At 43.0% G+C, this 25633-nt stretch overlaps 1 protein-coding gene across 1 annotated transcript in view; it reads right to left on the reverse strand.

Moving 5' to 3' along the window:
* Positions 1-25633, reverse strand: part of LOC124803302 (odorant receptor Or2-like) — a 91620-nt gene that overhangs the window by 41230 nt on the left and 24757 nt on the right. The window contains exons 2-4 of the mRNA XM_047264485.1: positions 19235-19594; positions 8468-8916; positions 2411-2510 (exon numbers count right to left, since the gene is read on the reverse strand). Coding sequence (XP_047120441.1) covers positions 2411-2510; positions 8468-8916; positions 19235-19570 — 885 coding nt within the window. The 5' untranslated portion in view covers positions 19571-19594. The remainder of the gene's footprint in view (positions 1-2410; positions 2511-8467; positions 8917-19234; positions 19595-25633) is intronic.

The following is a 25633-nucleotide window of genomic DNA, read 5'->3' on the forward strand; positions in this document are numbered from 1 at the left end:
CGCCAAGTATGATGGCCTGGTTAGAGATTTCGCCTGTATCATGCAGTCCACATAACACAACTGTCGAGCAGTTCCTTCTTCATGCCAGTTCTCGGCCGCACATGCAGGAGCAATGAAGACACTCCTGCAGCGTTTCCGATGAGAAGCGTTTGATCACCCACAATACAGTCCGTAATTGGCTCCCCTGAGTCTCATCTCTGCTCACAAGAACCGCTGGCTATGAAGACAAAATTTTTCCACAGACAACGAGCTGCAGATCAGTGCAGATAACTGGCGAAGAGCACAGGCGGCTGCTTTCTATGACGATGATATTGGAAATTTGACACAACACTACGGCAAAACTGGAAGTTGGAGCGGTGACTATGTAGAGAAGTAGGTGGAAAGTGTATCTAACTGTTGCAAATAAAACGTTTCTGGTTTTCACCATGGTTTCCTTTTCGCGACCGATAGGAACTTACTCTCTGGACAACCCTCGTATTACGAGTATCATTTCTCCCTACGTAGGTGGACGCCAACCAAACATTTTCACACTCCGAGGAGGAAGTTGTTGATTCGAATTTCATGAGGAGATAATGGCGTCACGAAAAACTCGTTCGTTTTAATGATTGCCACCCGAATTCGATTGTCACATCCGTGGCATTCTCTCCCCTACTTTTCTGTAATACAAAACGAGCTGCCCTTGTTTGGACTTTTTCGATTTCCTCCGTCATTCTATCTGATGCGGATTCCACACTGACAAGCGTATCGTTAGCTGTCTCTTTAGCGGTCCTGTTGCATTTTCTAAATCTTCTACCAATAAAACACAGTCCTTCTTTTGTGTTCCCCACAACATTATCTGTTTGATTGTCTCCTAAATCGATTACGTAGATGAGGAACAGCAGAGGGCCTGTAACGGTTCCTGGAGGAGCGCCCGATATTACTTCTGTTCTTTTTGATAACTTTCCGTCAGTTACTACGAACTGTGCTATTCCAGACCGGAAACCACTGAGACAAGACTGCATAGGCACGCAATTTAATTAGAAGTCGCTTGAGAGGAACAGTGTCAAAAGCCTTATAAAAAATCTAAAAATATTGCATCAATCTGACATTCCCTGCCGATAGTACTGTTTACTTTGTGACAGTAAAGAGCTAGTTCCGTTCTCACCAGAACGATATTTTCTGAATCCATGTTGGCTGTTTGTGTTTTCTACAAGGTAATTCATAATGTTCGAACAGAGTAACCGTCCAAAATCCTATTGCAAATCGACGTTAGCGATATAGGTCTGTAATTCAGCAGATTACTATTATTTCATTTCTTGGGTATTGGTGTGACTTGTTCAACTTTCCATTCTTCAGGTACGATCTTTCAATGAATGAAGACGCTCCTGCAGTGTTTCCGATGTGAAGCGTTTGATCACCCACAATACAGTCCGTATGGTTGATAACTATGGAACTATTGTATCAGCATACTCTGAAAGGGACCTTACTGATATACAGTCTAGACCAGAATCATTGCTTTTATCAAGTGATTTAAGCTGCTTCACTACACCGAGGATATCTACTTATAAGTTTCTTATGTTGGCAGCTGTTCTTGGTTCGAATTCTGGAATATATATTTCGTTTCCTTTGCTGGGGAAATTTCGGAAAAATGTGTTTAGTACCTCTGCCTGAATGGCACTGTCGTCAGTATCATCACCATTGTTACCGCACAATGAATGTATTGATTGAGTCTTGTCATTGGTGTACTTTACATGTAACCACAATATCTTTGGGTTTTCTGCCAGATTTCGAGATTTTCGTTGTGGAAACTATTAAACGCACCTCGCACTGTAATTCGTGTTCAAATTCAAACTACGATTAAACTTCACCAGTTTTAAGGGTTTTATGTTTCTTTTAAATTCGGCATGCTTTTTTCATTACTTCTGCGACAGTGTTCTGAGCTGTTTTATGTAGCGTTGGGACCCGTACAATATCTTATTAATTTGCTTGGTATACAGGGTGAATCACCTAAAACTTGTACCACAAATATTGCGGAAATGAAAAGTGCTATTGATGTGTGGTTTTTACAGAATGGATTGGTGGTTAGGGCTTCGTATTGCTAGATAATGAACAAATTGAAATAATACTTAATAAAATTGTAATAATACTTAGTAAGTGTATTTTTGTGCAAACATAAACAGTTTTGAATGAAACAGTGCTTATTGACATTAACAAACTAAAAGTTGCAGGAGTCCAGAGCGAGTCGTTTCCACATCGACATTATGTTTCGTAGTTGCTAGGTACGATGTCGTTATGTTTGCTTTTTCTGCATTAGTAATTCTCATCTTCCACTCACGACCTACTTCTAGAACCGTCTCATAATAATTGACTAGCAAATCACAATGCACTCAAGATATACTAAACATAGAGATGGCTGAATGCAGTCACTCACCATGGCGACCTCGAACATCTGGAAGCAAGCAGCGGCGCCGATGGAGAGGCTCTGTGCCAGTAACATGCCTTTTAGGGACCTCTCCAGCAAGTCTGAGTTCCTGTCAAAACAATCATACATCAGGACACACTCTGTAAGACGTCAGCCGAGTAGCCTTGTAAAGCAGAAAAGTGAGAGACCTGATGGAAAATTATCTTTCAAATTACATACAGTTAGCAGACACGATCACAGATGGTCACTAACTCATTTAACAGCTGCTGTGTTTTCGATTGTTTAATGGTTGTAAGAGATGCTCACTGTGATGGAGGCTATCACAATACAAATTACTCAACACACGAACTATGTTCAGTTTTTTTCTACAGAGACGTAAGAATTTTTACTGGAAAAATCCTCAAATTCATTTCGAGGCCTGTAATCGATATTTGACTTCCACTTCGCAGAAGGACTGCACGACGTCTTCCGCAATACCACGTTTCATTTAGAAAAATGGTCTATGAATCTTAGTGCAAACATGTTTCGTACATGCTCAACGTGATATGTTGATAATGGGACCGACGAAAGGAAATAGCCTCTTTTCACAATGGAAGAGCCAAAAGCTATCGACAGATATTACCATAGTGTTCAAAAAATTAGTTTACCTTCCAGAAGTGACCCTAAGCTACAAAAATCAGGAATGCGTGTGAATTAGGGGGGACAGTTCTCTTTATTTGGGAAATGGCGGAAAAGCTTTAACAGTACCTTTCTTGCTGTACACTATACTCCGAAGAAGCTTACAAAAGGACGTTTACCGAATTACGTATTAATATCACATTTCCATCTGAAACAAGGGAACATATGAACTAGGGAAGATCATCATGAATTTAAAATGTTCATATAGGGAGGATAATATCTCCAATAAGACACTGTAAATTGGAGGGTCTATTATGTGTAATGCATGTCACTTTCTTAATGGACCATTAACTCAGGATGTTTTCCCCGAAAGTTTAAAAAATGGCATTGTTAGTACCCTACGGAAAGGGCGACTCCACAGTTGTTAATACCTATCATCACTTCATATGTCACGTTCAAAATCTTTTGAGAATGTAATGTACTCCGGGTTTGTCACATCACTGTGTTATAATGGGTTACTTATATAATCACAGTTTGGATTGGAAAAGGCCATTCTACTGAGCACATAATAAAATCTTTAAAAGATAGAATATCACCAGTTAGTATCTTATGTTACAATGTCAGTCCCACTCTCCCGCCAGAGGTTCGAGTCCTCCCTCGGGCATGGCTGTGTGTGCGTGGTTGTTAACATAAGTTAGATTAAGTAGTGTGTAAGTCTAGGGACCGATGACCTCAGCAGTTTGGTGCCTTAGAAATTCACACATATTTGTCAGTCCCACAGGGTTCGATCATTGGCCCACTGCTGTTCTTGCTTTACGTTAATGATTTGCATTTTATTTGAATCAAGATACAGAATTAGTCCTCTCTGCAGATGATACAAATTTGATGTGAAGCCAAACAAAGATGCATTAATAGAAAAATAGTAAATGATGTTTCTGTGAAAGTTACTGCACGGTTTTGCTCAAATGGGCTAGCTCTGTACTTTAAAAAAACGCAGTTCACACAATTATGTACTGCCAAAAATATTCTCCCCCCAACTAACCTAGCATACCAACAACAAATAATAAACACGGTATAATATCGTAACCCTCACGTGTGAATATTGCTGAAAACGTAAACTAGAAAAAAATAGTACTTGCTAAAACGTCTAGGTTCAGCTACTTCTCTCATGAGAATAACTGCCAAATCTAGGGATGTAGAAAACAGTAAGTAAACATGTTTTGCTAACTTTCATTAATTGATGTCTTATGAGATAACATTCTGGGGAACCTGCTCTCTTAGACAAAATATATTCATTGCACAAAAGAAAGCAATTAGAGTTCTTTGTGGAGCTCTCAAAAATACATCTTGCACACATCTCTTTAAGCGGTTGAGAATATTAACTACAGCCTCACGATGCATTATTCACCTTCGGAATTTGTTATCAAAAATCCACGTAAGTTTAAGAGTAACAGAGTTACTTACATGTACAACATTAGAAGGAAAAGTAATCAGCGTCACACATCTCTTGAATCTAACTTTGGACAAAAAGGGGTAAACAACCATTGTTAGTCTATCCATGGAAATAGGATATCTGATAGATAGTAGAAGGCTTTTCAGATGCAGATTAAAGAGGGTTTCCTTTAAGACCGCTTTTATGGCATAAAAGGATTCTTCAATACAGGTAATTAGTCATATATTTAAAAAAGTTGCCTGTAAATTGCCAGCGAGCAGGTATATAAATATAATTTTTTATTTTGTTGTGTATGAGTGATCTATATTCGTTCTGTTGACACGTTCCATATCATAACGTTTATCGTGAATTAGATCTGTGGAACAAGCAACTAACCAACTATTCCGTTTCTCTTTAAAGATCGATTTTAGTTAGTTATATCTGCTAATTCGAGTCATCTTTGTCAAATTTTAAGACAGCTGAACTTCATAATATCGATCATTTTGTGCCTGCAAAACTGAATAATGTAAAGGTTAATGAAAGGCACCACTGTTGTATTTCAGAATTGTATATTACGTCACAATCGGTTACCAACAGTGTACGGTATAGTTTTATGTTCCCTACCAACCTGTGCCTGTGATGGGTAGTCGGCGAAGTGATTCGGTGTATCAACTTATTCCAGAACGTACAATTTAGTTTTATGTCTGGTGATTAGACATTTTTTTGAATCAACCCAATTTTTCTGTCGAGCGGCAGGCGTTGGACACGTTATCTTCGACATTCTGTAGCGCCGTTGGGTGATGCCCCACATGGAGATGCATGGTTGCCTCTTTGAACATCTTACAGTGGGGTAACACAAGTCATAGGGTAGCGATATGCACGTATACAGATGGTGGTAGTATTGTGCACACTATGTACAAAAGGGCAACGCATTGACAGAGCTGTCATTTGTACTCAGATGATGCACGTGAAAAGATTTCCGACGTGATTATGACCGTCCGACGGTAATTAACAGACTTTGAACGCGGTATGGGAGTTGGAACTAGACGCATAGGTATTTCCTTTCGGAAATCGTTAGGAATTTCAAAATTCCGAGATCCGCAGTGTCAAGAATACCAAACACTGCCGAGAATACCAAATTTCAGACATTACCTCTCACCACGCACAAAGCAGCGGGCGACGACCCTCACTTAACGACCGAAAGTAGCGGCGTTCGCATAAAGTTGTCAGTGTTAACAGACAAGAAACACTGCGTGAAATAATCGCAGAAATCAATGTGGGACGTGCGACGAACGTATCAGTTAGGTCAGTGCGGTGAAGTTCGGCTATAATGGGCTGTTGCAGCAGGCGAATGACGTGAGTGCCTTTGCTAAGAGCACGACATCGCCTGCAGCACCTCTCCTGCGCTAATGATTATATCTGTTGGACCCTAGACGACTGGACAACCGTGGGCTGGTCGGATGAGACCCCATTTCAATCGCGAAGAGCTGATGGGGGGATTCAAGTGTGGCGCAGACTCCACAAAGCCACGGACCCAAATTGTCAACAAGACACTGTGCAAGCTGGTGGTGGCTCCTTAATAGTGTGGGCAGTGTTTACATCATGGTCCCAAACAAAGACGAAATTTCTGTCCATGAAAATGCAACATGTCAGAACATTCTGGACGATTAGAGCGAATTATTTGGCCGAACAGATCGCCCGACATGAATCCTGTCGAACATTTATGGGCACAAAATCGTGCAACGGCACCACTTTCGCACTTATGGACGGCTGTAGAGGCAGCATGGGTCAATATTTATGCTGTGGACTTCAAACCAGGTGTTGAGTCCATGCCACGTCGAGATGTTCTACTATGCTGGGAAAAAGGAGGTCCAACACGATATTGGGAGGTATCTCAAAACTTTTGTCACCTCATTATAATTTGTAAACAGTATTGTCATTGTGGTATACAGCGTAATGTTGTGTAACAAATCAGCCACCATTCATTCCCCACACTGTTCTAAAAACAAACTATCTTCTGTTACACCAGGTTACATTGAAACAATTGATAGTCGGTTAGGAAGCGATTATATTGAGATGGGGAACCAGTGGTAGGAAGGGCATATTTATTTTGTTATGGACATACACAGAGTACACCACACAACAGCAACATGCCTCATAGTGATTGTTCAAAATGACGACCGCCTTTCTCAATGCATGCATGGGAACAGTCCGTGAAATTCTGCCACACACTCTCTCGAATATCCCTGGTGTCTCTTGTGCCATAAGACAGTCAGCTCGGATCCTAGCAAGCAGGTCTCCATCCGTTTCGACGAGGGTTTCATACAGCAACATCTTGATGTAACCCCAGAAGAAAAAGTCCTGAGGTGTGAGATACGACGATCACGGTGGACGTGGAACAGGACTTCCATTTCCATTGCAATTGTGAGGGTATGTGTTGTTGAGGTGGTTATGAAGATTAACATCGAACTGGGCTGGTGCACCATTATGTTGAAACGACATCATTTCACAGACAAGAAGCAATATAATGTCCAAGAACTGGGGAAGCACATCTTGCAGGAATGTCTTGAATGTTAAGTGTTCAAATATAGAGGCAGCAAATAAGGTCTTGTTAGGTAAAATTGGACATTCCTCATCCATATGCTGATAGATACTCATTGTTGGTGGCCACTGATTTAGGTGGCCTGGTCATTATCCTCACTCCAGACATAGCTGTTGTGGGTGATGAAAACACCATCAGCAGTAAATGAAGCCTCATCCATGAAAAATACTGACTGTATGAAGTTGGGGAATTCATCATTGCACTGCATTATCCATTGAAAGAAATGAACATGGTGCTTAAAATCTGATGGTCTCAATACTTGGCATGTTCATTTTGATGGAGGTGTAATGCCTGTCCCACGAGTACTCTCCACGTAGTATACTTCGAAATGTGTGTTTCATGGTCAAGTTGATGGTGGGTGGTCGGCTACATGATACAACACCATCTTCTCAAAGTCCACTGTTTGGATGTGTCTTTGGCAGGATCCTTGGCGAGCTCTCTGTGGTGTGAACGACACCATCACTTGCAGGCTGATATCCATGGAGATAAACGTCTTCCAATTAGGATGACACCTGTTGGAAAAGCGTTCTCTACACATCTGTGCTACTTATGTGCAGCACATCCTGGCATAGCGTACATTAAATGCCTGTCTGCCAATTCTTGGGAAAAGTAACGTTCCATCTTTGACTACGTCCCATGCACTGTACACAGCAACACATCTCAACATGATCACATCACTAGGTGTCTGATGCAGTGGAAACTGACACCAGGGATAGTTGTGTGCGAGAGACATACGTTATGAGCTGATGCAGGACATGTAGTTGTCACATGACACATGTACTACGAGCTAAGTAGCGTAAAGTGACCAGGGATGTAGGCTTTTTATCACTTGCCGCCTGTTCCAACGAAAAACAAACACCCAGAACCTTTCCGGGAGTGCAGCAGGACTGCATGCGCCATTGCAATATATGTATTGAGACTGGCGGTCGTCACTTGGAACGACTACTATGAGCTATGTATTTGTTATGCAGTGTACACTGTGTAAGTCTGTAACATAGTAAAGATGAGTTTCCGACCATTCCTTCCCTATGTCAATATAATCGACTGTGGACCCACTATCACCTGTTCCAAAAGATTTGAGAAACCCTGTACAAAACTTCCTCATGCTCATACCTATAGTTCCCAGTCACAATGCATAATGTCAGGTATAATTTTTATCTTGAGTAAAGTGAAAATATTTTTTCTTTCCCTAATTCTGTCATTTCTTTGTAATGAGTTCCCCACAGAAAGCAATACATGACGTAATACAATGACGAAAAGCACTCACTTCGCTGAAATTTAACACTGATTATATGTGTTACTGAACTTGTAGACAAATGCTCAATACATCTTGTCTTCCCCCAATACGCATGCGAATAAACGCCCAAAACTTGCAAGTGCTCGTACTATTGTGGAGTAATGCTTAAACGCTTACCTAATAATGGCTTGATGATGTAGGACGCACTTCTCCAGTCGATAGTGAAGGTCCCAGTAGCCAGTAGTCTGTAATGAGTCCAAGGGTATAGAGGAGTTCTCTCTGGGGATACTGACAATTTTGTTGTTGAGCAATGCTAGTTGCATCCGTAGCTGATTGATGAGGCTGACGTTGAAGGAGTCTAATACCATGGTCATCACCACGACGTGCACCGTTCCCACCGTGCAGTAGACCCAAGAGACGGCAAAGCCCAAGGGCGTCGACGCGTCGTAGGGCAGTGCCAGGAAGAAGGGCAGGCCCTCCGGGCTGACGGGGGTGAACAGCCAGTAAGTGGTTACGAGCACGCCGAGCGAGATGTAGGTCAGCGTGAAGCGGCGGACATTGCGGCCCTGAGTGAGCAGCACCGGCACGTCCTCTGGACTCAGGAATTCTGCGAAGTCCTGGCCCACCTGTAAGACACAACGCACAACGTAAGCCACTGACTGAGAAACCTTCTGGAGACTGTAAATTTAATGGCTTCTCAAATAAGACTGATAACGGTTTCCTACAACACTACTCAATTGGTGCTGATGACCACAACACAACACACATGCCTCAGTCCAGTGCGGTTCTACTAGACTTGGCAACGCTGTGTCCATGCAACCTTCTTCTCTCTTCAATGAAGCTGTACACGGCAGTTAGTAGTTGTCAGACAGCCACTCGCATAGTAACTTACATGTTGTTTTTCACGATTGTATAAAAATGTAATTATTGCTGGTGTCCTAACAGTTGTGTGTAGTCTAAGAAGCGCAATTATGAAGAAGAGAATAGAGAAGGACGGACTGGGGAGAGGAATCCGTTTCATGACAGGCGTTCAATAAGTAAAGTAACATATGTCTTTTTTCTCGGCCAATTTCTGCTGAAAAATTTGGAATTTGTTGTGGGACATCGTAGAATGTTCGCTCTTCAGCTGACCCGTGTTCCAGCTCGCGTTTGTGCCGTTGACAGGTTGGCGTCGTGTATTCGGATTGTGACCTCTCGTTTGCTTAGTGCATTCACTGGTGCGACTACATTTGCTCGCTTTGTTTGTCCGTGAGTGGCAGCAGCGGCGTTTATCGATAGCGAGTACTGTGGTACTATCTTTGGAGCGACCTCAAGTATTCCCGGGTCGGCGTGTGTCGGAGTGCAGTTGGGACGGAGCAGCAGTGAGGTCCGACCGCGCCAGTACTCGCCGAGGGAGCTAGCGATATATGCACTGCCCGATGGAAGGATGTGGTGTGCGTACTGTAAGACCTTCGGTACACACACCATCAGATTATCTGACTTGTCGCTCTAGCGAAGTAGGCGAGTGTCAGCAATATGTTTCGTGGCCTTATCGTGGCGTGTTTATCTTCTGCCGTTAGGTCAGACGATAGAAATGCCACTTGCACGCTTAGAGTAGCAGATTGACGGTGATCAACTTTAAACAGAACTTGATTAATTTTTCACACACATTTATTAAAATAATAAAAATCATCGATATTACGTAACTTGATTCTAGATGCTGTTTACAATTAACAGTCTGAAGTTCCTTTTGTCTTGGTACGTTAATCTTATTCTCACATATCTCTGATACTTGACAAAGTGTCTATTCATTTATCTTCATGGCTATGTACAGGAATATGATAATCTTATTAGGCGCAGACTGAAACTTGACTATAGACTAATGCAGACTAATGCAGACTGACTGATCGGAGGTCTGTACACTCGTTATAATACCTCGCGCGTTCAGGTATCACTGCGCGAGTGTGATCCGCGAGGAGAAAAGGTTCTACGTTAGCAGCAATCTCATTGGCTGCGTTACATATTAATACGCGGATTGGCGGGAGCAGAATTTGGTCTGTCTCTAAGACAGCGCCATCTCGTAGTGCGGAGACGGACGAGCGCTGCGCCTGCGCTGTTGTGCATAGCGGGCGTGCTCTATTGGGAAAGTTGAGTACGCGCTGACTACGCGGAACTATGTACACAACAAAGGATGTGGTCGCGAGAGTGCACGACCACGTCGAGGTCCGGATTCAGTGAGTTTAAGTAGAATGGATCGTTATATTCGAGTAGTGCAACTTTCACTTGTGTGTGTGTCCTTCCGTTGAATTGACCTCATGCCATCAAGCTGTCAGTTGGCGGTTTTATAGTCCGACGTTTCCCTTGCCAGACTTTATTGGCAAAGACCGATGGTTGGTCGTTCGGTCAGTCGCCTCAGTAGACGACGTGTATCTGGTCGTCCGACCGTTTCTGTGTTCTTAGCGTTCATGTCTACGGGCAATTCGTCTTGTTGCTGTATAGTGACTGTTTTAGCATTGCCTGAGTTGTTTGTGGAATTGTCTTTTGTGGTTCCATATCCATTTAATCAGATTTTGAATAGACAGTTTGATCTTAACTCTGTCTGCGTACTAGGATTTGGTGCAGTCAACTTGTGTAATTAAATGCTTGTCATTTGACGATGATCTATCGCGGTATTGGTTATTGCATCTTAGGCAGATTTTGCGAGTGTGCTGGTCGACGTTTAAGCTGTCCCTAGTTTGAGTTTCCATCCTGTTAAGTGAGCGTAACTCTTGGCTGCCTGTCTCACCGCTTACGCAGCTGTAGGGGCTTTTCTCAGATCGATCCTCGGAGCACTGTCTGTGGCTCACTCCCTTCTTTATTTGGTCTGATTGTGTCAATTGTTTCAAAATATGAAACTTCCTGGCAGATTAAAACCGTGTGCCCGACCGAGACTCGAACTCGGGACCTTTGCCTTTCGCGGATTGTGTCAATTGTTTCAAAATATGAAACTTCCTGGCAGATTAAAACCGTGTGCCCGACCGAGACTCGAACTCGGGACCTTTGCCTTTCGCGGGCAAGTGACTTACCACTTGCCCGCGAAAGGCAAAGGTCCCGAGTTCGAGTCTCGGTCGGGCACACGGTTTTAATCTGCCAGGAAGTTTCATATCAGCGCACACTCCGCTGCAGACTGAAAATCTCATTCTGTTTCATAATAATATTTTGTTTAAATTATTTCTATTGCTTGTGTCCTTCAGTCGACAAATAATTAAAAATTTTCTTATTACGGCCTTCAGCCGTCAGTGTACCTCGTGTTACAGTCAATTTTTTTATTTGGTTGTTTTAAAAATTATTTTGGTATTTTTTAGCGTGTAATTCTCTTCCTCATTTGTAATTCAGGCCTTCAGCTGTTAACTGTTCTGAAGTATTGCTTGTGGCCTTCAGCCGACAAATAATTTCAATTCTTTCTTAATGAGGCCTTCATCCGTCAGTGTAGCTTGTGTTAGTAAATTTTTTAAAATGATTGTTCTAAAAAATTATTTCCTTAAATAAGGTGTACGTGTTTACTGAGCAACCAACGGTAACTGAGTAAGGCCCCGTCCACACCTTTTCCTGCCTTCCCTAAGTACCACGTTTCATCAGCTCCTGCAGTTTCATGAAGTTCCTATGGGTGACGTGCTATATGTAACCTTCAAAATGGCCTTTGTGACGGAGGGTTGTTCCAAAAAGAGAGCTGTCATTAAATTTCTTTTAGTGAGAAACGAGAGCATCGCAGGCATTCATACGCACCTATAGAATGTCTACGGAGACCTGACAGTGAACAAAACGATGGTAATTAGCTGGATGCGGCACCTGGCATCGTCGCAACAAGACCGCCCAAACTTGTCTGGTCTCCCGTTGCCGGCCGGCAGCACACAACTGTGACTCCTGCAGTGTTAGAACGTGCAGACACTCTCATTCGAGGTGATCGACAACACCTCGCTGCACAACTGGATGTCTGTGTTGGCATCGGAGACACATTCGTTCATCAGTGTGGTTACTGACAAATCTGCACTGGGCACTTGTTCCTCATACACCCTACAACCAGGATCTTGCACTTTCCAACTTCCATCTGTTTGGCCTTATGAAGGACGCACTCCGTGTGAAGCTTTACGTGGGTGATGTGCTTGTTACTGATGCAGCAAGACGTTGGCTCCGACGTCAATCATTAGAGTGGTACCACGCTTGGTAGAGCTCCCCCCCCCCCCCCCCCCCCCCCATAAGGTGGCTTAAGGCCGTCGCATGGAACGGAGGTTATGTTGAAAAATAGGATTTTGTAGGTATAAGGGTGCCGAATAATTTGGTGTATTGGAATCGTAAATAAAACGAACCTGCTCTCAGAGAAAAAAAAGTTGCATTACTTACTGAATGCCCGTCGTAGTAGAGAGAAACGGTATACGGATGTCACAGTTCAAGGCCAGAGTGTGGAATTACCATGACATTAATCAGAGTGCTTCCATCAAGATATTCCTATTGGTTCCCATTTACAGAAAACTCATTTGACATCACTGAAGTAAAAATTTTAATTTCAGATTAATATCAACTTTTACAAGGTAAACAGATTTTTCACAAAAGACTTTTAGCACTACGAAAAAAAGCAGAAACGTTACACAGTTGTTTTTCTGTAGGAGTACTGATTTCAGGTAGTTCTCCACACCAGTAAATCCTCTGCGGGTCTCTTCACCTCTACATAAGCGCACTGTACCCTACATAACGGCTTACTGTGTTTAAGTCTCGATATTCCTCTACAGTTTTTCTCCCAACACTTTCTTCTGCTATCAAATGGATGATTTCTCTATGCCCGGAAATGAGTCCTACCAAACGATCCGTCATTTATATGACGTTGTGCCACAAATATAGTTTCCCTTTAATTATATTCAGTACGTTACAGAAAGTGACAGTTCATAAAGAGGAATACTGCACAAGTTGTTTCTGTTTAGACTCTCATCCTTGTTAATAAGAAACTGCAAAAAATTTCTGCCAAATGCCTCTGACAGACGTATAATGGAGAGTCGAGTTTCATTTGGTTCAAATGGCTCTGAGCACTATGGGACTTAACATCTGTGGTCATCAGTCCCCTAGAACGTAGAACTACTTAAACCTAACTAACCTAAGGACATCACACAACACCCAGTCATCACGAGGCAGAGAAAAGAGTTTCGTTTATCAAAAGGGATACTGTAAGTTATAAAAAATAAAAAAAATAGAATTTAGAGTTCAAAACTGAGTCCCTGACTTCCACGACTCAACAGGTATCAAATACCAACCGCAGCTTGCTCTATCTGTAAGATATTTATTAAATGACGTGGCATGAAAGCTCTCGGATCTGATTGTATTCAATAAGCCGTGGAAGGTGTTTCAATAACAAAATTCACTGCCTGTCGGGAATGCTACCCATTGTAACTCGTCTATGTCAGGTAAAAAAAAATTTAAAAAAAAAGGTTTGTGGGGCTTTTAAATGCCAACACACAAATCATCATTTCTTACCGGGCGATAGTATTTTTCACAAAGCATATTTAGCGTTGAAATATTTTGAGCATTGTTATACTCAAGAAGTCCCTCTAATTGTCAAATACCTGCACTTAAATATCAAAACACGTCGTCAGTTCTAATCTGTTATTTTAATTAGTGGAAAATGGGTTTCCTGTTGATACTGGCGGATGGCTGCCCCGTTCCAGTTATAAATGATTCGGCAGCTGTAGATTTGAAATAGTGGACCTTCGACAGGACGAAAGACTAAAAGGACCGAAATGGAATGGTTCAGCTACTGAAGTATGAAAGAAGGCCCCAGAAAAAACATGCACAGTATCAAAAGGGTATGCCATGAGACTGATCGCGATGAGTATGAATCAGAGTACTCAACGCTCAAGGTAATGATCTGAACTAACTGCTGAACATTTAAATGAACATGCGTGAACTACACTTTGCAGTTACCAGCTGGATTTCAAACAGGACACAGCGAAACTGGAAAAGCTGAAAAGCACTTCACAAAAGTAACTCCTTGTTTATTGTTGTGTAACGGAATGGTGTTCATGAGTGATGGTTATAAAATGAAAAATAAATGTTTCATTATTAATGAAATAAAATATTTCATCATTAATGTAAACTGTTAGCTTCTCTTCGAATCATTTCCATCCGTTTAAAAAACGAAACTCCGCCCGAACAGGCAATGAAGGCCCAAAGCGACCGACCGGTCACCGTGTCATCCTCAGCCCACAGACGTCACTGGATGCAGATATGGAGGGGCATGTGGTCAGGACACCACCCTCCTCAGTTTGCCTCACAAGGGCTGAATGTAGCCTGCTTGCCAACAGCGCTCGGCAGACCGGATGCTCACCCATACATGTGTTAACCCAGCCCAACAGCATTTAACTTCGCTGATCTGACGAGAACCGATGTTATTTCAGCGGCAAGGCCGTTGGCCTCAAGTCCTTCCGCTTGCAGCTAATTAATGTAAGATTAGAGCCCACTCCTGACATAAACTTTACATGGACTATCTACATCTGCGTACATACTTCACAAGCCACCGTGGAGGAGCTTACTTAGTACCAATATTATCTATAGTTCCATTGCCGTTTGACCGAGGAAAAAAGACTGCAGTATGCGTCTGTCTTTTTTATTTTATTTTTTTAGTCATCAGTCTTCTGAAGGGTTTGATGCGGCCTACCAAGAATTCCTCTCCTGTGCCAACTTTCTAATCTCAGAGTAGCGTTTGTAACTTAATCCTCAATTATTTGCTGGATATTCAAATGTCTCTTTCCCTCCACAACTGCCTCTTGTACCATGTTCGTCATTCTCTGATGTCTTAGCGGTTGTTCTATAATCTTGTCCCTTCTTCTTGTCCCTGTTTTCAAAATATTGTGGAGAATCTTCTTACTCCTCATCTTATCAGCCCACTTAATTTTCAACATTCATCTGTAGCACCATATATCAAATACTTCGATTCTCTTTTGTTCCTGTTTTCCCAAAGTCCACGTCTCACTACCATAGAATGCTGTGCCCCAAATGTACATTCTCAAAAAAAGTCTTCCTCAAATTAAGACTTTTGTTTGATACTAGTATACTTCTCTTGACTGTACAAGCCCTTATCTCTCTACAGTATTCTCATGATTCCTACGCGGGGTATATAATGGTCGCATAATGGTCGCTAATTTCTTCAGTTTACCCAACGGGGGTTCATGACATTAGGCTACTTTTTCTTCTAAGGTGTCCCATTTAAGGCCAACGAGCATTTCTGTTCCACTTTCGCATGCGCTATACCGATCCGCTGCTATCGGAGTTCGATGTCTGTTGTCTACCTACGTGATAAGGACTCCGAGCACGGAAACGAGACCCTAGAATTATTCACGCTAGCGTCTTGTGTGCTATTTCGTTTACAGATGAACTGTACTTTCCGAGAATCCATCCAACAAAACTAAGACATCTATTAGCTTTGCCTAATACTGATTTTACATAATAGTCCCATTTCATATCACAGCTCAGTATAGCCCCAAATCGTCATATGATGTGCCTTGCTCGAAACGTTAACCCATAATGTTGAAAACTGTCAGGTATTTTCTCTTTGTTACTTGCACTACCAGACATTTCTCCACATCTAAAGAGAAATGTCACTCATTACACCAAGTGAAACTGTTGTCGAAGCTTTCTGCAATTCCTTACTCTATTTCAATGACGATACTTTCCTGCACACAACAGCATCGTCAGTGAACCATCGTATAGTGCTCCTGATTCTGATATAAATGAGATATGTACACTACTGGCCATTAAAATTGCTACACCACGAAGATGACGTGCTACAGGCGCGAAATTTAACCGACAGGAGGAAGATGCTGTGATATGCAAATGATTAGCTTTTCAGAGCATTTACACAAGGTTGGCGCCGTTGGCGACACCTACAATGAGCTGAAACGAGGAAAGTTTCCAACCGGTTTCTCATACACAAACGGCAGTTGACCGGCGTTGCCTGGTGAAACGTTGTTGTGATGCCTCGTGTAAGGAGCAGAAATGCGTACCGTCAAGTTTCCGACTTTGATAAAGGTCGGATTGTAGCCTATCGCAATTGCGGTTTATGGTATCGCGACATTGCTGCTTGCGTTGGTCGAGATCCAATGACTGTTAGCAGAATATGGAATCGGTTGGTTCAGGAGGGTAATACGGAACGCCGTGCTGGATCCCAACGCCCTCGTGTCACTAGCAGTCGAGATGAGAGGCATCTTATCCGCATGGCTGTAACGGATCGTGCAGCCACGTCTCGATCCATGAGTCAACAGATGGGGACGTTTGCAAGTCAACAATCATCTGCACGAACAGTTCGACGACGTTTGCAGCAGCGTGGACTATCAGCTCGGAGACCATGGCTGTGGTTACCCTCGACGCTGCATCACAAACAGGAGTGCCTGCTATGGTGTACTCAACGACGAACCTGGGTGCACGAATGGCAAAACGTCATTTTTTCGGATGAATCCTGGTTCTGTTTACAGAATCATTATGGTCGCATCCGTGTCTGGAGACATCGCGGTTAACGCACATTGGAAGCGTGTATTTGTCATCGCCATGATGGACGCATCCGTGTTTGGAGGCATCGCGGTGAAGGCACATCGTCATACTGGCGTATCACCCGACGTGATGGTATGTGGTGCCATTGGTTACACGCCTGGCTCACCTCTTGTTCGCATTGACGGCACTTTGAACAGTGGACGTTACATTTCAGAATTTCAGATGTATTACGAGCCGTGGCTCTACCCTTCATTCGATCCCTGCGAAACGCTACATTTCAGCAGGATAATGCACGACCGCATGTTGCAGGTCCTGTACGGCCCTTTCTGGATACAGAAAATGTTCGACTGCTGGCCTAGCCAGTACATCCTCCAGATCTCTCACCAATTGAAAACGTCTGGTCAATGGTGGCCGAGCAACTGGCTCGTCGCAATACGGTCAGTACTCTTGATGAACTGTGGTATCGTGTTGAAGCTGCATGGGCAGCTGTACCTGTACACGCCATCCAAGCTCTGTTTGACTCAATGGCCAGGCGTATCAAGGCCGTTATTACGGCCAGAGGTGGTTGTTCTGGGTACTGATTTCTCAGGATCTATGCACCCAAATTGCATGAAAATGTAATCACATGTCAGTTCTAGTATAATATATTTGTCCAATGAATACCCGTTTACGATTTGCATTTCTTCTTGGTGTAGCAATTTTAATGGCCAATAGTGTATGTTGCGAACATTATTACGTCCTAATGCTCTTCCTTAGCCGCGCCTATTGTCCGTGCGGTTAGAGGCGCCGTGTCACGAATCGCACGGCCCCTCCCGCCGAAGGTTCGAGTCCTCCCTCGGGCGTGGGTGTGTGTGTCGTCCTTACCGTAAGTTAGTTTAAGTAGGGTGTAAGTCTAGGAACCGACGATCTCAGCAATTTGGTCCCTTAGGAATTCATATACATTTGTTGCTCTTGCTTAGAGCACATCCCGATATAACGTGGTTCCGTAGAATTCTAGCCATTCAATATACGGTTCTCGGTTGCATTTGTGAAACATATGTATTAACTATTGCTAGATATTCGTTGCAAGTTTATGTAGGCCTTTATTATTTTACAATAAATAGTATTGCAAAAAACTGTCTGTTTACCAAATGTGCAAGACGTTTGAAATAAGTATGAAACAGCACACTTCAATGCACAATAAGAAAACAGATTTTGTTAACATGTAAGCACTCTGCTGGTATCATTGATATGCATTTGGGAGAGCTACATAAATCTAAAGGACACATTCTGGCAATGTTGGAAGAAGTTGAGGTTTTTAGCGTGCAACTGGGAGAGCAAAACATACGGTGATTTTTTTATATACATATTTCCTAATGAAAGCAGGAAACATGCACAAGACATATTCGCATGTCAAGGTAACTTCCTACAGATACACACCATCCGCTGGTATATAAATGATGAGAGGTGCAATTCTCCATGACAAATAAAACCAGAGGGTATTAGCGGTGCTTGTGTTTAGTGTTGTTACCAGGCCTCGTGGAGTATATACCTGGTAGAGTATAAAAGAGGTATGAACACATGAGTGATCACTGTAAACTGCACTCATATGAGACAGCGTTATCAGCGTCTGACAAGTCTGAAGTGTCCTGATTGTGAGTCTCCATTATGCCAGCTGACGGAATCATGCAATATTGACATTTGTGGGCATTCAGATTTAACAGTGGCCCAACTAGTTTACGTCTCTGTTGATCCATCATGGACAGGGGACACCGGCTGTTCAAGTAATTATCAACGAAATTCACCAACAGCCATGTAATTGAGATGTCATTTTATTTTGACTATGGATTATACGGTACTGTATAATAATGTCGTTTATTTTTGAGAGCTGCATATGGGGCCTGAAATTGGCATAGTGGAACGCCGAAACTGGTAATCAAAATAAAATAACATCTCAATTATACGCCTGCTGGCGAATTTCATTGATAATCCTACTTTAGCACTCATGGGACAGAACAGTGGTGGCATTTTTCAACAGAGTAATGCTCATCTACACACTGCAGGTGCCTCGCTGAAGTGCCTGATTGATGTTGAGTTAATCCCATGGGCATCAAGATCCCCAGATCTGGCCTAAGTGAAAATATGTGGGACCTTCTAGGAAGTAAATTCCATCCCACTACCAGTATCCTGATTATGAAGGACCACTTAAACTGTTGTTGGCTAGCTTCTTTCAGGAGAGGATAGCACAGGTTTAAGATACTTTTCTCAACTGAACAGTGCTTTCATCCATGCTGGAGGGGGTGCAATGTAATACTGATGAGTGGGCTCAATGTGGCAAGTTCACTTTTTTAGGGCAGTGTAGTTATATACGGAGACGAAGAGAAACGTAAATATGGTTTGCTGGATGATAATATCTCCCAAACAGGTGTCCGTTATCCAGTGTACTTGAGAATGACTGGATTTGGCCATACTGACCTGAAGAGCGAGCCTGTGGAAGTCGCGCTCACACATAGCGATGTGTAGCAGGCGGACGAGCCAGATGGCGGTGGTGTCAGCCACACTGAGCGTCAGCGTGAAGACATCCAGGTCCGTGGTGCCCTCACGGCACATCACGGTGAGCTGAGAGCATAAGAATGTGAAGCAGACGGTCGCAAAGAAGAGGGTACGCAGCCGGAAGAGTAGAGCAGAGCCGGCAGCGCTGCGCGGGTGTCGCATGATGGCCGCCCAGTGGAGAGGCCGCGTTAGGTAGCCCAGGTCGCTGGCCGCCTCTACCGCCGCCACCGATGCCTTCGCTGGACGAGCTGCTGCCATGGTATCCGGAATACACTACACGTACTGGAAAAGCAAGTTTCATAGTGGATAGAATGTCTGTCGATTCTATTTAGAGAATTATAACTGGAGTGGGTTGTGATTTTAATATGTTGCTATCTGACAAGCCCTGCTACGATTGAATGCTCTCAGATGTCAGACAAAAATTATGTAATTGACCTAACTCATTAATGTTCTTAAATAGCCTATTCAGGCTCAGTGGGGTAAAGACTAATCCTAGTTAAATTAGAGTAGTAGAATCCCATGAAGACATTTATTACAAAAAATCAAGAAAATTGAAAAATAGAATCTGCACAGTTACAACACTCAATTAATTCTACTTGTCAGACTAAACTTAAGATTGTCACAAGACCCATCTTCTACGCAAAATTCACTCCTCACTCTCATTTTCAGAGCAGGAACACTTAAATGGTTGGTACTGTGTAGTCTCCTTGTTAGTAAAAATCTCCACTGTCTCTGGCGCTGACAACAGAGAGCTCAGTGAACTATCTAGTGGAACTGAACACATTTATCATTACAGTTCCCTATTTTTCAAGGTGTGGCGCATATCTCACGATAAATAGTTGAGTGGAAAGCGTATCTACCACGCCGATCTGCAGAAGGCAGTGGTTATTGTGGAGGTGAAGTATGATGTACAGATGTGATTTCAACAGCACAAAGGGCGTGTGGTTCTATTCAAAAATTTCTACGTTCATAGTTACTCAGCTACAGAAGCCAAGACAATCTGCTTGTGCTCTTGCCAGGAGCAGACACTTCACTCAAGTGAACAATTTGGAAAACTTATAGCTCCATGGAAAAGCTCCGATTTTTCTCTCTGATCACAGAGAAACAAAACGATTCTGCACAATCAGCACCTTCCCAGACTAAGTTTGAGAGTGATCGATGCACACTTTGCCAGCAATGTCTTAAATTATACATTCTCCAGAGATGCATGTCAGCTGGACACCCACCAGAGAGTCCCCGACACTTTCCACTTTGATATTTGCAAGCTTCGATTCACTTATGTGGACTCTCAACTTAGCCACTCTTTCTAGACACGAGACAGCTGGCCAATCTCCGAGCAGTTCACACAAAATGTTCTAGAAGCTTCTAGAACAATTGAAATCGAAGTCCTCTTGAAGAACTTGGCCAATCACAATACCTTCTGTGTACGGTGATGGGAAAGCGCTATACATTTTGTATGGGAATAATTTTTTATTATCGACTGTGAGTGCCTGTATGGCGACAGGAGACACATTCCAATAGGGCTCAAAAAATTGCAGATGATTCTTGTTAGGCAGCTACCTTTATTATCCCATTTTAACTTTCGCATGTCCTCCAGATGGAAGGCAAACCTCGTTGGGCTGCTCCACAGGACGACTTTGCAGCGGGCTGAAAAATTATGCCATTCGGCCCTCAGAAAAAGCTCCCAGCTTGCCCCCAACCCTGAAGTCCGTCACTTTCTCAGCTCCTCTCGCTGTCCTAGCCAGCGCAAAAATTACTTTTGTAAAGCATGCAATACTTCAGTTGTTGGTATGAAACAGTATCAATCTCTAACATTAATACTCTGATAGCCCCCCTCCCCCCAACATTCGATCCCAAATGATATAATTAATCTATCTAATAAATAAATTACGTTAACTGATTATGTAAGGAGGCAAAAGCTTGCCGCCTTACAATTCAAAAGTGAGGAAAGTTACTGCCAGACAGGTTCAGCTTGATCTGAGTGAAGCGTAGAAAGCAGATTGCTGAAGAATCGCAGTAACCTTCAGTGCTACTGAACACAAGGAGAACAGTTTCTGAAAAGGATTGTTGCACTTGACGAGAAGTAGATACGAGATTTTGAGCCAAAACTGAAGGCTCAGTCGTCACAATCTGAAAGTTCCGTCTCTCCATGCCCGAAACGTTCTGCCGCCAACAATCAAAGGTGAAACTGATGGTGATCTTTGTTTATGACATGAATGGGGTCATAGCTGCAGACAGAGGCCCCAGAGGACGTCTTTAGCAGGCGTGTAGTGCAAGATGTTTTGCGCAATATTTTGCACCGGAAAATTCGTCAAAGAAAGCCTGACGTGCTTGCAGCTGGAGTCCGCATTTTGCGCGATAATACAAGACTGCGTATTGCCCTACCTCTGAGAGAAATGCTCAACAAATATGGATGGGGAATACTTCCCCATTCACCACATAGTCCTGATATGATCCCACCAGATTTGTTTCCCAAATTGAAGAAACAATTCCGTGGCAAACATTTTGGTCCACTTTATGAAGCTTCCAGTGAGCAGACCCGAGAAATCATCAGCTCAACAATGAGTGTGCCCTATACGGAGCACAAAACTTGCCAAAACGTTGAGAACCAAGAGTGGAGATTATGCTGAAAGCCTATAAAGGTATTCTGTAAAATAAATTGTTTTCTTCCATTCGATCTAACGGTGTGTAGAAGTTTTGAAACGACCCTCGTATGATTTATGAAATTCCCTATTAGATTGTCTGGTCGTACCATCGACAGAAAAAAGTTTTAATATTTATGATAATTCTTCTTATTGATTAGATGTAGCCCACCATGACACTCTCATGGTCTGGAACCGCGCGACCGCTACGGTCGCAGGTTCGAATCCTGCCTCGGGCATGGATGTGTGTGCTGTCCTTAGGTTAGTTAGGTTTAAGTAGTTATAAGTTCTAAGGGACTGATGACCTCAGAAGTTGACTCACATAGTGCTCAGAGCCATTTGAACAATTTTGAACACTCTCTTGTGCCAACCTCTTCCTCTCAGAGTAACTCTTACAGGCAACATTCTCAATTATTTGTTGATCATATCCCAGTCTCTGTGTTCCCCTGCAGGTTTTATCCTCTGCAGTTCTCTTTAGTGCCATGGTAGTTACTCTCTGATGCGTTAACGCATGTCCTATCATCCTGTCCCCTCTTCTTGTCAATTCCACATGTTCTCTTCTCACAGCTTCTGCTGAAAATCTACTCATTTCTTACCGCAGCATCTTTATATAGCACCACACCTCAAACGCTTCAGTGGTTTTGTTTTCCGTTTTTCCCACAGTCCATGCATACAATGCACACAATGCCGTGCTCCGCACATACATTCTCAAAAATTTCTTGCACAAATTACTGCCGATGTTTGATACTAGTAGACTTCTTTTTGCTTGGAATGGTCTCTATGCCGGCGCTATTCTGCATTTTATGTGCTTCTTGCTTCGTTTGTCATACGTTATTTTGCTTCCAAGGAAGCAAAACTCCATTTCATCTACTTCGCTCTCCCAAGTTTTTATTTCACGTTTCTCTCTGATCTCATTTCTTCTACTCCACATTACTTTTGTCGTTCTTCGGTTTGCCCCCACTCTATCTTATCTGCTCAGTAGGCAGTCATTACATTCAGTATGCTCTGTAATTCTTACTCTCTTTTTTTGAGGATAGCAACCTCATCAGCGAATCTCATCATTGGTGTTTTCTCCCTTTGAATTCTGATCCCACTCCTGAAGCTTTGTTTTATTTCCATCACTGCTTCTTCGACTTACAAGCTCATCAGTAGGGGAGAAAAAAATCGAACTGCGACCGTGAGACTTGGTGTTAAATTTTGTCTGTATACTCGTCCTACAAAGCAACATGTTTTTTTCTCAACGGTTGATGATTTGGCAGCAATTTTTTTTTATAAAGCACTCCGTCTTCAGGCCACGAGTGGCCTACCGGGACCATCCGACCGTCGTGTCATCCTCAGCTGAAGATGCGGATAGGAGGGGCGTGGGGTCAGCACACCGCTCTCCCGGTCGTTATGATGGTATTCTTGACCGAAGCCGGTACTGTTCGGTCGAGTAGCTCCGCAATTGGCATCACGAGGCTTAGTGCACCCCGAAAAATGGCAACAGCACATGGCGGCCTGGATGGTCACCCATCCAAGTGCCGACCACGCCCGACAGCGCTTAACATTGGTGATCTCACGAGAACCGGTGTATCCAGTGCGGCAAGGCCGTTGCCTAATTTTGTTTATAGAAGTGCACTTTAGTCGTTGAAGAGTCATTACACCTCGAAAATCACCGAGTAATCGGTCTGTAGATGATGGCCACACAATGGCCGAGGAATGATGGAGACTGTACACAAAGAAAAAGCCAAGCCTTGTGAGAAAATAGCAACTGAGAGTGAAGGACGTCTTGGAAGTTTTGCCGCATTGTCACGAGGAAGCTAGGTGTAGGATCGCTAAGTAGCCATGAAGCCAATGAAATAGCCGACACCCAGGCGCCAGTCCATCAAGAAATTAGCCTATAAAGAAGGGCATTATCATTACACACAGAGTGTGAGAAGAGAGAATGTCTTTTGTAGGGACACCTATACGTCATGAGGAGCCAATGAGAGGCTTATGATGCAATGCGTAACTATACAGGGTGTATCATAATTAATGGCGTAAACGCATACAGTTGAAAGTAGACGATACTAGAAGCAAAGAAGTCTCTGTAAACATAAGGTCCAAAATGCATATCTTAAGAGCTACGAGCAAGTTTTCATCTTCCATACTGTGAAGCAAGTCTCTCCTATTGCAAGCTCTTTGCTTTCCGTATTCTGGGAAGTGATAATATAGGCAAAAACAAGAAAAAAAGTCCAGTAAACATGTGCTCTAAAAGGCATACCTTAAAAGTTTGAGCACTTGCTCATTAGAAGAGTTGTGTTTCAAAGTACCATAGCTCTTAAGGTATGCGTTTTAGATCAAATGTTTACTGGAATTTTTTTTTCTTGTTTTGGTCCATATTATCACTTCCCAAAATATGGAAAGGAAAGAGCTTACAGTAGAAAAGATTTGCTTCACAGAGGATGAAAAATTACTCGTAGCTCTTAAGGTATGCATTTTGCATTTTTTGCTTCTAGTGTCGTGTACTTTCAACTGTATGCGTTTACGCCATTAATTATAATACACCCGGTATGAGGAGAGGCATCTCTCTTGTTCCATCCACCTCTGAAGAATGCAATTAGAGCCAAAGCAATGGAAGCATGTCTTCAGGATCAGATGATGTCGGGGATAGGCGGTATAACGTGTGGAAATTATGAACTGAGAGAATAAAACTCTGGGAACAGGACGTTCCAGGCATAGTAACAGAGCAGATCAGAAGGAAGAGGAGGTGAGTAGAACGCTAAGAATGAGATGTATAGAGTAGCAAGAGCCAGGCAGGACTAAAATAGGAGTATGAGTAGCCATACAGTGATAGGGAGATGCAGCATCATTACACTACTGGGGTGGCAATAGTTGAGGGATACCTCCTAATATAGTGTCGGACCTCCTTTTGCCCGGCGTAGTGCCGTAACTCGATGTGGCATGGACTCAACAAGTCGTTGGAAGGCCCCTGCACAAATATTAAGCCACGCTGCCTCTACAGCCGTCCATAACAGTGATGTGTTGGTGGTGCAGGATGTGCACGAACTTGCCTCTCTATTATGTCCCATAAATATTCGTTGAGACTCATGCCGGGCGATCTGGGTACCCAAATCATTCGCTCGGATTGTCCAAAATGTTCTTCAAACCAATCGCAAACAACTGTGGCCCGGTGGCGTGGCGCACTGTCATCCATAAAAATACTATCATTGTTTGGGAAAATTATAAATGGCTGCAAATGGTCTCCACGTAGCCGAACATAACCATTTCCATTCAATGATCGGTTCAGTTAGGCCAGAGGACCCAGTATGTTCCATTTAAGCACAGCCCACACCATTATGGAGCCACCACCAGCTTGCACAATTCCTCGCTGATAATTTAATATTTTATTTTTTATTTTCTACATTATTTTAATCTGTTGCACATGAACTGGCATGAATATAGCACATAATATTTTAACACAATTTCAAATATGTCAGTAATAACTAAGCTCTCTGAGCACTATGGAACTTAACAACTGAGATCATCAGTCCCCTAGAACTTAGAACTACTTAAACCTATCTAACCTAAGGACATCACACACATGCATGCCCGAGGCAGGATTCGAACCTGCGACCGTAGCGGTCGCTCGGATCCAGACTGTAGCGCCTAGAACCGCACGGACACTCCGGCCGGCCTTTTGCAATGACTTTCACAATTT

The sequence above is a fragment of the Schistocerca piceifrons genome, chromosome 6 (assembly GCF_021461385.2).
Source record: "Schistocerca piceifrons isolate TAMUIC-IGC-003096 chromosome 6, iqSchPice1.1, whole genome shotgun sequence".
NCBI lineage: Eukaryota > Metazoa > Arthropoda > Insecta > Orthoptera > Acrididae > Schistocerca > Schistocerca piceifrons.